At 57.8% G+C, this 12,654-nt stretch overlaps 1 protein-coding gene across 1 annotated transcript; it reads right to left on the bottom strand.

Annotated features, from left to right (window-relative positions):
* Positions 1 to 648: 648 nt before the first annotated feature.
* On the bottom strand, positions 649 to 3,727 carry Igfals (insulin like growth factor binding protein acid labile subunit). The gene is made up of 2 exons (XM_027940674.2): positions 3,712 to 3,727; positions 649 to 2,586 (listed from the first exon to the last, which is right to left on the bottom strand). The coding sequence occupies exons 1-2, from the start codon at positions 3,725 to 3,727 to the stop codon at positions 788 to 790; spliced, it is 1,815 nt and encodes a 604-aa protein (XP_027796475.1). The 3' UTR covers positions 649 to 787.
* Between the last annotated feature and the right edge of the window lie 8,927 nt (positions 3,728 to 12,654).

Here is a 12,654-nt window from a genome sequence, read left to right as displayed (position 1 = left end):
ATAGAGCGGCACACCCCAGGCCAAGGCAGAGCCGAGGCCAGAGAACTTGGGGTCAGTTGGAGCTGAAGGGGCCTTTTCTCTCTCTGGTGAGACCAGGAGAACCCTGTGTGGGAAGCAGAGTGGCAGCATGAGCGTGTTCCTTCCAGGGAAGCTCACTGCTCCCAGAGGGGAGACTGGCAGAGCTGGGGAGCACCAGGTGTGCCCCCATCTCCTCGCTGGCTCTCTGTCAGTATGCACTGCAGGGCCCCAACCACTACCACAGCTGTGTCTGGCTGCCAGGGACCAGGACACCTGAGAATACACTCCTTGGTCACAACACAATGCCCAAGATGGAGGGACATTTTGCTGAGGTTTCCAGAGGACCTGAGTCAGTGCCTATGGTTCCTCAGGTGGGGAAGGTGTCCTGGGGCCAAGGAGCAGCTGTGAAGGCGCAGCAGAGTCTGGGCCAGTGCCAGAGAATGACACAGGGCACAGAGGACTGAGGTGGTAGCTCCCGGGATGGGCACAGCTGGGACAGGACTGGATGGGAGACCACAGCCACCTCCCCTTCCCCAGGGTTAGCTCTTGAGGTCACACGGTGTGTCTGCTAGTTCACTTTAATTGTTGGCAGCTGGGACACTGCTGTGCTCCACCTTCTGGTCAGGCCCTTGGGAACATACAAGCTTGCGCCCACCCAAGCATCCTGAGCTGCCAGGACTGCTAGCCCCAGTGAATGAGCAGCCCAGGAGCTGAGGACAGTGAATGGGCAGGGCAAGCTGGGCAGGGGTGCCAAGCCAGGAGCCCTGGCTCAGCAGTGTGCAAAGTGGTCCTCGCCAACATCCCGCAGGTCGAGGCCCGAGACGTTGGCAGGGCTGGCACAGGTGATGTTGTTGTAAGTGTACCTGGGCTGGCAGTCGTCACCCTCACAGACAGCCTGGACAGAGCGGGGCACAACACTGGGGTTCTGCAGGGCAAAGTCCCTTAGCGCCTGGAGTGGGCAGCGACAGTCCCAGGGATTGCCCTCAAGCCACAGGCGCTCCAGGCCTGGAGGCTGTGGCAGGAAGGTCTGCAGGGAGTTGTTCCTGAGACTGAGGTAGCGCAACTGGCCCAGTGTGGAGAAGAGGCCCTCAGGCAGCACTTCCAGGCGATTGTGAGAGAGGTCCAGCCAGAAGGCCCGCTGCAGGGGCCGCAGGAGGTCTGCAGGCAGGGCTGATAGCTGGTTGCCGGAGAGCAGCAGGTACTCCAGCTGGCTGAGGCCCTGGAAGAGCCCCCCGGGCAGGTGTGAGAGCTGGTTGGAGGTAAGATCCAGCTCCTGGAGCGAGTGCAGCCCTCCCAGGCTCCGCTCCTCAAGGCTGGAGATGCCACTGCGCTTGAGGAAGAGCCTGCGCAGCCCTGATAGGCCTGCGAAGGTCTGGGGGCCCAGACGGCCCAGGCAGCTGCCCTCCAGGTGAAGGCTGTGCAGTGTGGCCAGGCCCCGGAACACCTGTCCTGAGAGGGTCCGCAGGCAGTTGCCAGAGAGGTTCACAACAGCCACATTGAAGAGGCCGAGGAAGGCACCCGCCTTGACCTCCTGGATCTGGTTGTCGTTGAGCGTGAGCACCTCCAGCTGCCCTAGGCCCTCAAACGTCTTCTCTGCCAGCTGCCGGATGCGGTTGTGCCCCAGCTGCAGCTCTTCCAGGAAGTGCAGGTCCTTGAAGGTGCGAGGCCGGAGGCTGCCAATGGCATTGTGTGCCAGGCGCAGCACGTGCAGGCCCAGCAGGCCAGGGAAGGCGTCCTCTGGGAGGCTGGCCACACGGTTGTGCGACAGATCCAGCCAGCGCAGCGCCCTCATGCCCAAGAAGGCTCCAGGGGCCAGGGCTGTGATGAGGTTGCGGTCCAGGTGGAGCTTTTGCAGCCGGGGCAGCTTCACGAAGACGCTGGCCTTTATGCTGCGCAGTGCGTTCCTGCTCAGATCCAGCTCCCGCAGCTCTCCCAGGCCGCAGAAGAGCGCCGGCTGCAGGTAGGCCAGCTTGTTGCCAGCCAGCACCAGCTCACGGAGGCTGCCCAGGCCCTGGAACACCGTGTCAGGCAGCACAACCAGGCTGTTCCAGCCGAGGTTGAGGTCCCAGAGATGTGGGAGGCCCTGGAAGAGGCCCTCCTCCAGCCTGCCGAGCAGGTTGTTGCCGAGGCTGAGCGAGGCCAGGCTGCGTGTGTGCACGAACGAGCCAGCTGCCAGGCTCCGCAGCTGGTTCCTCTCCAGGTGAAGGTGGTACAGGTTCTGCAGGCCCAGGAGCGTCTGTGGCTCCAGGCCACTCAGACGGTTGCCCTGCAGGTTGAGGAAGTCCAGGTTGGACAGGTTCTGGAAGGCCGCTGGGGGGATGGAAGAGAGGTTGTTGCCATCAAGCCACAGGGCCCTGGTGCCATCTGGGATACCGATGGGCAGGTGCGTGAGGTTCCTCGAGCTGCAGAAAACGTTGAGCTCCCCCGTGTCGTCCTCATAGCTGCAGATGCAGATGGCCGGGCACTGTGGGCCCTCGGTGTCTGCCAGCACTCTGGGCTCTGCTCCACCCAGGCCACAGGGGCCCAGTGCTGTCCAGGAGACCAGCAGTGCCAGCAGGGCTGGGCCTCCTGTGGGGAGAGGGGATCTGGCAGGGTCCCCCAGAGGTGAACAAGACCCCAAACTTGCTCAGACCTCAGCTATAGCAAGAGGAGGCTCATACTTATAAACTGAGACATGGTCACCCCACTTAAATACCAATCAGAGACTAGCTGGTGGCCAAGCTGGCTCAGGAGCTGACTGCACTTGCCACCCAGGAGGCCGGCAGGTGGCAGTCCCTGACTCAGCTCCCCAGCTTCTCCCAGGCCTCATGGGCATAGCCCCTTGAGCCATGTGGCATCCATGTCCCTGAGGCATGTGCTTGAGCAGAGCCAGGCTGCCACACTGGCCCAGAAGAAGGTAGAAGAAGCCATCAGCCAGGATCTGACTGATTTTGGAATATTCTGGAGATGACCCAGACGGGGTGTCTACTTGTTGCCCTCTGTGGCTCGACAGTGAGCCAGATACCCCTACATGAGGCCCCAAATTAGGGGGCACTGCCCACCTGTTCCCCAGTTTGTACAGCCTGCATGTGGGCCTTTATCCACATTGACAGCAGGACACAGGCCTCACAGCAGAGGGGGACCCAGACTGTCCACTACCCAGGCATCAGGCCCCACTGGGCCAGATAGCAGCCTCCCCAACAAGAGTACCCAAAATCTCCTACTGGGTCCCTCCTGTCCCTGCCCTGAGAGCTCCAGGTCCCAGGTGGGGTCAGAGGCAGCACATCAGACCCCCACCTCTTGCTCCTCTGCTGTGATGAGGAAGAGGTGGCCTAAGGTGGTCCCAAGTGCCGGCTTGCTGGGGGGCTAGTCCAGGTACCCCACAGAGACAGGCAAGGAGCAAGGCAGTCTCCCACCCACCCAGAGAAGAACGGAGGCTGAGAGGGCAGTGGGCTCTGGTGGGTGGAGGGTCCCAGGCAAACCCCCCATTTGGGGGTGTGAGGAGACCTAGTTCCGTTCCTGCACCACTGTGCTGGAGCTGAGCGCCATCCCTTCCAGGCCCATCTGTGCTCCCCTCCCACTCCTGAAAGTCCCCACAAGCCCTCCCAGAGCTGAGCCCTACACTCTCCCTGTGGCTGCCCCACAGGGAAAGTGGCTGGGGGTCACCAGCTGGCTCTCCCCAGAGCAAGTGGCAGGGGACGCTGGGTGCCTCACCTTCCCTGCAGGCCATCCCGCGTGAGAGCAGGCTGCAGCAGGCAGTGAGCAAGGACAGTCTGCTGGGCCGGCTGCCCCTGCCCTGTGTTTCCCCACGGCAGGGACAGCCCGCCAGCCAGCCCTGCCCCAGCCCCTTTAACCCCCTCATGCCGGGCAGCCAGTGTTAGTCCAGATCCCCTGGGTCAGAGAGTGCAGGGAAGTGGCTGGGGCCTTGTCCACCCTGAGGCCTCCTTCAGGATCTGAGGTGGGCTGTGGTGCTGCTCTGGGGGCCATCAGGTCCATTGTGTGTCCCCCATAGGTGGGATGCGCCCAGAGGTGGGGGCAGGGACACCCTGACAGCAGCCTTTGAAGGGCTGGTGCTCAAGACACGCCTGGGGGACCCAATGCCTAGCTCCTGACACTAGCTCCTGATACAAGCATGGGCCCTTGGGCAGCTCCTGGGGCACCAGGGACCCCAGGGTCCCCTGACTCTGCCTGACTGTGTTGGGTTAAACCAGTGCCACCTCATTTCCCACTGCCCCGCCCGGCTGCCCAGCATGCTGCCTGCCCTGGGGTCTCCTAACAGCCTGAGTGGGCCTTTGACTGCCTTGCTCCTTGCCTGCCACATTGCATTCGCATTCCAGGCCCAGGGGTTGTTTGGGGTCCAGGCCCAGCCTCAGCCCCACCTGTGACCTCAAGGTCAGCTAATGTCTGACCACTGCTCCTCCCCCAAAGCCTCTTCTAGGAACACCTGGCAGGGCCACTGGCCACCTTGTGTTTGCCTCCTCTGGCACTGTCCTAGGAGAGGCGGGCAGGGAAGACAGTGGGGCAGCCTGGCCTCTGAGTCAGGTCTTGTGGCCCAGCGGTCAGCCTCCACCTGCCCCCTACTTCCTGCAAGTCTCCAGCAAGGGCCTGGTCACCCCTCAGTCACCCCATTGTATGCAGACCACAGGGACGGGTACCTGGTGCCTGGCCTGCTAGAGGTCACCCCTGGGTGGTCAGGCTTTGCTCCACTCCCTGGCTTCAGGTCCCTCTTCCAGAGCCTGGTGGGTGTGGCCTGACCCACACCCCATGGCCTCCAGAAGACTCTCTTCAAGACTCTCCACCCTGCTTGGAACAGTGGGAATGAGGATGCACAGAAAGTGCCAGAAAAGGCAACACTAGGGCTGCAGAGGGGCTGCTCGGGGGGCTTAGGGCTCTCTACACACGTGCCTCCTTGTGAGGTGGGAAGAGGCCGACCAGGTCAGACAGTGGGGAGCAGGGCACTGCAGATCCTACCTGTGCTGCCCTGTCTCCAGGGATTTTCCAGTTCATTCCTCAACCTCTCTTCTGAGAAATTATAGATCCACAGGGAGAAAGTCCATGCCTGGAGCCCAGAGCGCAGTTTACACAGCCAAAGTGCGGCCTCAGCAGGCCTCTGAGGCCAGCGGCCGAGGCCTCTTCTGAGAACCCCACCCTGGCTCCCAGGTGGATTTGGAAAGAGGAGTCAGTGTCACTGTGGTTTACTTTGGGAGAGGAGGGGCTGGGATCTTCTTGTCCACTGAAGGCCAGCTTTGTATGGTGGGGACACCCCAATCAGGATTTTGGTAGCTGGGTTAGGCCCACATCAGCCTCTCAAATTCCGCGGCCACACAGGGGTATGCATGACACACTGCTCAGCCCCTGGGCTCTGCAGAAGATGCGTACCCTGCCCCGGCATGGCCCTGCTCCTTGGCAGCTGCTCTGGGCCACTAGAGCATGTCCCTGACTTGAGATCAGGGCTGTCTTTGGCCCTCAGGTGCGTGGTGACGCTAAGCATGGGCTCTGGCTTCCTCTGACATCAGAGGAAGATGCCTCTGCCTGTGTGGGATGGTTCCCAGGCAGTTCCCAGCAGTGCTTCCATGGCCAAGGGCTGTGAGTCCCGTGGGGTGCACTTGCAGGGTTCTGGGTGGTGCAGACCCAAGCACCCCCATCCTCAAAAACGCCTCCAGAGGTCTTTGTGCTTTGCTGCTGGCAAGTGAAGGGTAGCACTGTGGCTTTAATGTGCTGTATCAGTCCCCAGGGGACCCAGCGCCTTTCCAGAGGCTGGCTGGCCCTGGAAGCCGCCATGTGGGTGTGTCTGCTGGGCCATCCAAGATGTCTTTGAAAGCATGCTAGCATCTTCTCTGGCACTGTGGCTTGGCTCATGCTGGTCACCATGGTGAGAGCTCCTGGTTGTCAGGCAGCCCCAGATCTCAGGTTGAGCTCCATCCCTGCAGCCCTACAGGACACAGAGGGCTGGTTCCACAGCGTCTGTCACCAGTCTGTCAGGTCTGGGGTTTCAAGTCCTTGAACACAGACTGGACTCTGTTCTCAAGGTGTCTCAGCTGCGGTCCACCTGAGCCTTAACCGCGGTCTGCTGCCACTGTCCCCGCATGGCTCAGGTGGCCTCACTGCTCCTCCAGGACTCTAGTCACTCCCTCGGGGTTTGCATCCCTGCAGCAGCAGCCCCCTACCATGGGCCCCTCCATAGATTCTGACTTGGGCAGGCAGGTCCTCCTTCAGGAGGTACCTTGGGCCACAGCTGGGCTGCGATCTCCCCACAGGGGATTCTGCAGTGTCTCTATTGTGACCTGTGTGTGCTCTTTGGGTTCTTTCCTGTTGTCATTACTTTGGTCCTGGGGACTGAACCCAGGGGTATTCTACCACTGAGCCACACCTCCAGCATGGCTCAGTGAAACAGGGTCTCCCTAAGTTGCTTAGACTGGCCTTAAATTTTTGAGCTTTCTGCCTCAGCCTCCAAGGTGCTGGGTCCCAGGTGTGGTTGCCGTGCTGGGCTGGTTGTTTTTGACACTCTCCGGTTATCCTTTTCCCTCCTTAACTTCATTCTCTGTCAGGCTGAAACGCTCTTCTAGAGCGTGTTGGGGTGACTTGAACATTGCTGGGCATTGCTGTCCTCCCCTGCATCTTTCCTGACATGGCTCTGTGGTGTGTGGATCCTGCGCTCAGAGCTTTTCCCAGGCAAGCGCACCAACAGCAGCCCCAGCAGACGCATGGACCACATGGAGTGGCCAGTCCAGCTGCGGGACATCCCTCATGCCCAGCTCCTCCCATGGGGCATGTCCTGGAGGTCCACACGTGCTGGTCATGTGTCTGTGCTCTGTCCTTGTTGTGGCCAAGCTGTCCTCTCAACAGTGGCCTTCCAACCCATGAGCACAGTGCCTTCCCTTCACTTAGATTTTTATTTTGGTGATGCAAAGAGTCAGACCCAGGACCTCACTCATGCATGCACGCCAGCCGGGCAAGTGCTCTACCACTGAGCTACAGGCACATCCCCAGAGACTGGGTCTCACTAAGTTGCTGAGGTTGGCCTGGAACTGGCAATGCTCCTGCCTCAGCCCTGCCAGGCACTGGGATCCCAGGTGTGGGACTGCACCCAGCTCTGACTTAGATATTTAATAGCTCTCTGCTAAGTTTCAGTTTATGTAGTTTTCAGCATATGAACTGCTGTGCTCAAGTAGTTCCTAGGTATTTTACTAGTTTTCATGCTATTGTGAATGGAATTTTCTTAATTTTATTTTAGATATCTAGTATACAGAAATGAATTTGGTCAGGCATAGTGGCGTAACTATAATCTCAGCTACTCGGGAGTCTGAGGCAGGGGATCACAAGTTCAAGACCCTCAGGAACTCGGTGACACCCTATCTCAAAACAAAAATGGGGGGCTGGGGCTCAGTGGTAGAGCATCCCTGGGTTCAGCCCCTCGTCCTAAAAAAGTGAATTAATCTTTTTAAATTTGTTCTTTTTAAATTTAATCTTTTTAAATTTGTGGCAGTAGAGTGTATGTGACGTATTTCACATACGTGGAGTGTAACTTGTCTGGTTAGGATCCCATTCTCGTAGCTGAATGTAATGTGGAGTCCCCTGGCCCTGGACTCAGGTAGGTGTGAGCTGATCTTTGCTGATGGCATGCCCCAGGCCTCTACTCGATGTCCTCTGGCCTTGCTGCCTGCGGGGGCCCTCTGTGATGGGGCTTTGCCCTTCCCTCCCCACAGGTGGGCCGCCCGCCTGTCTCCCCTGTGCTCCTGGCAGGCGAGGCCCGGGCTTCGCCAGGGGCAGGGTGTGGTCCCAGCCTCATTCAGTTCAGTCACCTGCCATTGGCTGCAGTACCAGAGTGTGCTTTTCGTAAACACAGCAGGAGGGTAGATCTTGTTCCCCACCAGTGACGTCCATGTCCTGATCCCTGAGCCTGTGGCCACGTGAGGTTTCACTGCAGACAGGAGTGGAGACTGCTCTCCACTGACCTCGACAGAGTATTCAGGGCTCTCTGGATGAGCCCAGTGTAATCATTGGCCTGGGAAGCAGAAGAGGCAGAAGGCGGTGTATTAAGAGGCAAGGTCAGGGCTGAGCTGCTGGTGCTGGCACTGCAGATGGCAGGAGGGGCCTTGTGTCCAGGAATGCTGCAAGCGTCCTGGAGCCTGCAGAAGGAACCTGCCCTCCTGACACCTTGATCCAGCCCAGTGAGGGGCCCACATCAGCTTCTGGGCTCCAGGACTATATGATAAACCTGGTGATGTGTGGCAGCAGCAAGAGACAGAGGTCCTCAGGGCGGAGAACTCTCCTCTCCTGTTTAGTGAGGGGTCTCGCCACCATCAGGCCCTGTTGCTGCCCAGCACTTACCAAGGCGCGCTCCAGCCAGCCAACGGCTGCTTCCTGGGGCGAGTCCTGCTGGGTCATGGTGTGACGTTGCTCACCCCCGCTAGCTGAGACTTCATCAAGAGATTTTCCTATCTGTTCCTGACAGAAATCGATTTGTATTTGGTGCACGATGCCTTTCTCTGGCTTTGGTCCCAGGTGAGATATCAGCCTCATAAGGAGAGTCAGGGCTGTTCCCTCCTGTGTGTCCTGGAAACTATGAGTGATGGTCTTATCCACAGAATGTGGCGGGAAGCCATGTGGAAGGTTGAAGGCTTCCCAATTCAGTTTCTTGGTATAGATCTATTCAGATATCATTGTCCCCCTTAAGAGGCAGGGTCTCGCTAAGTTGCCCAAACTGGCCTCAAACGCCTGAGCTCAAGTGAGTCTCCTGCTTCAGCCTCCCAACTTGCTGGGGCTACAAGCACAGGCACCATGCTGTTTCATTGTTTCTCTTTAGTCAATTTGTGCTAAGAACTTGCCCATTTCATCTGATTATTTGGTATGGAGTTTTCCTCTTATTCCCTCATAAGCCCTGTCAACGTCTGTAGAATCAAGTGATTTCTCCTCTTACTCATGGTTTTCGAAATTCTGGCCTCGTTTTGCTGGCCGGTCTAGCTAAGGGTTTGCCATTGTATGGACCTTTTCACTTGCTTGTCTTTTCTGTTTTCTATTTACTAATTTGCTCCTTCCTTGTGATTCCTTGGGTTTATTTTCTAGCTTCTTAAGTGTAGCCTACATTCCTACTTGAAAACTCCTTTCTTTTCTCCAGTTGGTGCAGGGCTGGGACCACCCTCTGCATACTAGTTGGCTGTGCCTAGTTTTCCTGTTCACCACTGGCCCAGATGCTATTTAGAAACGTTTTATTTAATTTCCAAACACTTGGTATTTTTCTGAACTTTCTATTGCAGACCTCTAGTCCTGCTGGGTTAGAGGACAGCACACACTTTGTGTTAGTCCCTCCTCAGCCCCCCAAGTCACGGGGATTGCAGGTGCACACCACCAGACCCGGCTGCAAATGAACTCTGACCCCAAGGTGGCGAGGAGGCAGAGAAGGGGTCTTGTGTCCTGCCTCTGCTGTCAGTGGACTCCCAGGCATGTGTGGGTCTGAGCAGAGGTGACCCTCCTTCTGAACCCCAGACTGCTGAGGGATGGATCACTGGATCAGAGGGAGCAGTACTGGGGAGGGAGTGTGGAGGCAGGGCCAACCTCTTGCTGTCACCAGTCCCAGGCCAGGCTCTGCTGGATCCTCCAGGTTCTGACTCCTGCCCGACCTCGGGGGAAGCCTTCTTCCCAGAATCCCCACTTGGCATGGTTTGGCAGACTGATGAATGACAGCTTCCAACTATTAGAGGAATAGGTAAGCAGCACTGTAAGTACGCAAATGCCTCTGGACTGTTTCCCTTCTTCTTTGGGGTGTGCAGTACTGGAATGGCACCTGGGGCCTTAGGCGTCCAGTCCCAGAACCCTATTGGTGAGCCACACCTCAGTCCCCACACTGTGCAACTTAAACAGCTAATTGTGCTGGGCACAGTGGTACATAAACCAGCTGCTTAGGAGGCTGAGGGAGGAGGATCACAAGTTTGAGGCCAGCCTCAGCAATTTAGAGAGACCCTGACTCAAAATAAGTTCTGGGGATTAGCTCCGTGGTAGAGCACTCTTGAGTTCAACCACCAGGACCACACCACCCAAAAAAAAAAAAAAAAAAAAAGTGGGGCTAGGGTTGTGGCTCAGTGGTAGCGTGCTTGCCTAGCATGCGTGAGGCACTGGGTTCAATTCTCAGCACCACATACAAATAAATAAAATAAAAGTCTGTCAACAACTAAAAAAAATATTTTTTAAAAAAGCTAATTTTGGGCTGGGGCTGTGGCTCAGAGGTAGAGCATGTGTGAGGCACTGGGTTCTATCGTCAGCACCACTTAAGATAAAATAAAGATATTGTGTCCATCTATAACCAAAAAATATTTTTTTAAAAAGTTAGTTTATGTTATACAAATTTTACCTAGATGAAAAATGAGTCTTACATTTGATTAGCAAGAAAGTTACTAAGATCCTGAGTGATCTTTTACCCAGCAGATGCCTTCCATCCCACGGTCTAACCTTCTCCCTGACGGGCACTTTTCCAGGGACACCCTGATTCTGGAGGTGCTGGGAAGAGTGCGTTGTAACGTGTGCAGCCTGGATGGCGAAAAGGTGCGGGAAGGGCTCCCGGAGCCCTGCTGAGCTTGCCACCCTCCAGTGGAGGCTTCTGGGCACCTCCCCTCTGGCAGGAAGGCCTCGGAGCCACATCGGGGCTAACAGATGCCTGAGTGCCGGTTCCCTGGGGAACAGAGAGGCTCGGGGCTCAGCAGCGACCACACCAGAGCACTGCATGGCGAGAGCTGTGCTCCGTGGGAGGCAGGAGGGGCACTGCCCAGCCAGAAGGCGAAGGCGCCTGGCCCTTGGAGGAGCCTCACCCTCAGGTCTGTCATTTCTGAGCCTCTGGCCCACATCCCAACTGCTCACCAGAAAGACAGAGCCAGGGAGGAGAAGGGGCTGGGACGGTCCTTTCAGGGGCCAGTGGGGCAGGACCCTTGGCCAGGAGCTTCCAGTGGTGAACGCGAGGGGTGGAGGTGACAGTAGCTAGTTTCCACAGAGGGCCCCCAACTGGCCCTGACGTCCTCTGTGTGAAAGCTGTGATCCTAAGCCTGCGTCCTCTGTGGCTAGAAGTGCAGTTGGCTTGGGCCTTAAGCTTGTGGCTTGTGTCCGCAGTGAGGGCAAACTGGTGGGGACTGTGCCCTCAGCCCGGGGTCCCACTCACTGGGTAGCAGACACCAGGCCTCATGCAGTAGAGCAGCAGCAAAAAGCCAGCTGGACAAGATCACTTACAGCTTGGACTCCATGCTGCCAAAGCCCCTCCCTGGCCTGAGCCAGCACGATGCCAGTCCTGGTCTCAGAGGTGAAGGTCCTGATGTACACAGAGGGAGCAAGGGACCAGCCGCCCAGGACCCTGCCCCGTGCAAGGGGAGCCAGTGTCCTTCTCTGGCGACGAGGGGGACGATGAGGAGGACGTGGCACTGGCACAGGACAGCCAGTCAAGCCTGCTGCCAGAGTGTGGGCACGTGAGGCTTTCACACCTCAGAGGCTGGCAGAACGGGTGGGCAGGCACCTGGGTACCCATCCCCTGTGGGCAGGAGAGCCATTTTCAAGGGAATTTTGTTGTTGTCACTAGGAATTTAACCCTGAGGCACTTTACCACTGAGTCACACACACCCAGCCCTTTTGATATTTCTTGTTGAAACAGGGTTTTGCCAAGTTGCTAAGGCTGGCCTTGAACTTGAAATCCTCCTGCCTCAGCCTCCTGAGTCACTGGGATCACAGGCGTGACCACTACACCCAGGCTCTCATGAGTTTTAAACCTGAATGTGAAAAGAAAACCAAAAACCTTCAACTTTCCCCACAGGAGGAAATGTGTGTCCTACTTAAGTAGGACACACATTTACCACAGTAAGGAAGTCACACTGGGCCGGCACGAGGAGGGGTGCCACCCGACCAGACAGCAGGAAGCCAGTGACAGACCATCAACTCTAGGGACGCATCACGAAGGACACGCAGAACACATGACACGAAATAGCACTCGCAGCTCTCGCTGCCAAGCACCATGGGCACAGGCAGCAGCCTGCCAGCACCTGGAGACCGAGTCCCCGCAGGACTGTCATTCCAGCAGATGACCGACCCATGGCCCAGCAGCTCCACTTCTCACGAGCCCAGGGGACCCTCACAGGCAGGAAGCTTCACTGCAGCAGGAGGTCACTGTGTCCCCATCAGCAGGGAAACTGCCTGGCACCTCCCGTGGCCACCAGGTGAGGGGAAAATGAAGCAAGTCTCAGAGGGCTGAGCACACACCCTCAGGCCTGGTGAGTCTCCCAGGGCGTGGGGCACCTGGGGGCGTGGGGCACCTGGGGGCGTGGGGCACCTGGGGGTGTGGGGCACCTGGGGGTGGGTCCCTGCATGCTGTACCCATAGGAGGAGAGCAGGAGCAGGGCCTCCCCACCACGGCTCTGGCAGTGGAGATAATGCTGCCAAGACCAGGGGTCAGAGGAGGGCGTCAGCCACAGCGCACATGGGTGAGTGCACATGGCCGTGCCACCCACAGGGTCCTGCCCCCTCTGTGGGTGCAGGAGGAGCTGGGGTCCCATCTGCATCAGTCTCTAAGAAGGCACAACTCTGTCATCGCCATGAAATTCTAGAGACATCCTGGTGTCTAGCCTCACAGCAGTATGGCCCACGTGGCCACTGCAGGGCCACAGAGCCCTCAGTGGAGTTGGGGTC

This window comes from Marmota flaviventris, chromosome 19, assembly GCF_047511675.1.
Source record: "Marmota flaviventris isolate mMarFla1 chromosome 19, mMarFla1.hap1, whole genome shotgun sequence".
Classification (NCBI taxonomy): domain Eukaryota; kingdom Metazoa; phylum Chordata; class Mammalia; order Rodentia; family Sciuridae; genus Marmota; species Marmota flaviventris.
Note: the sequence above shows the minus strand (reverse complement) of the source record. Positions and strands in the feature narration are given on the sequence as shown.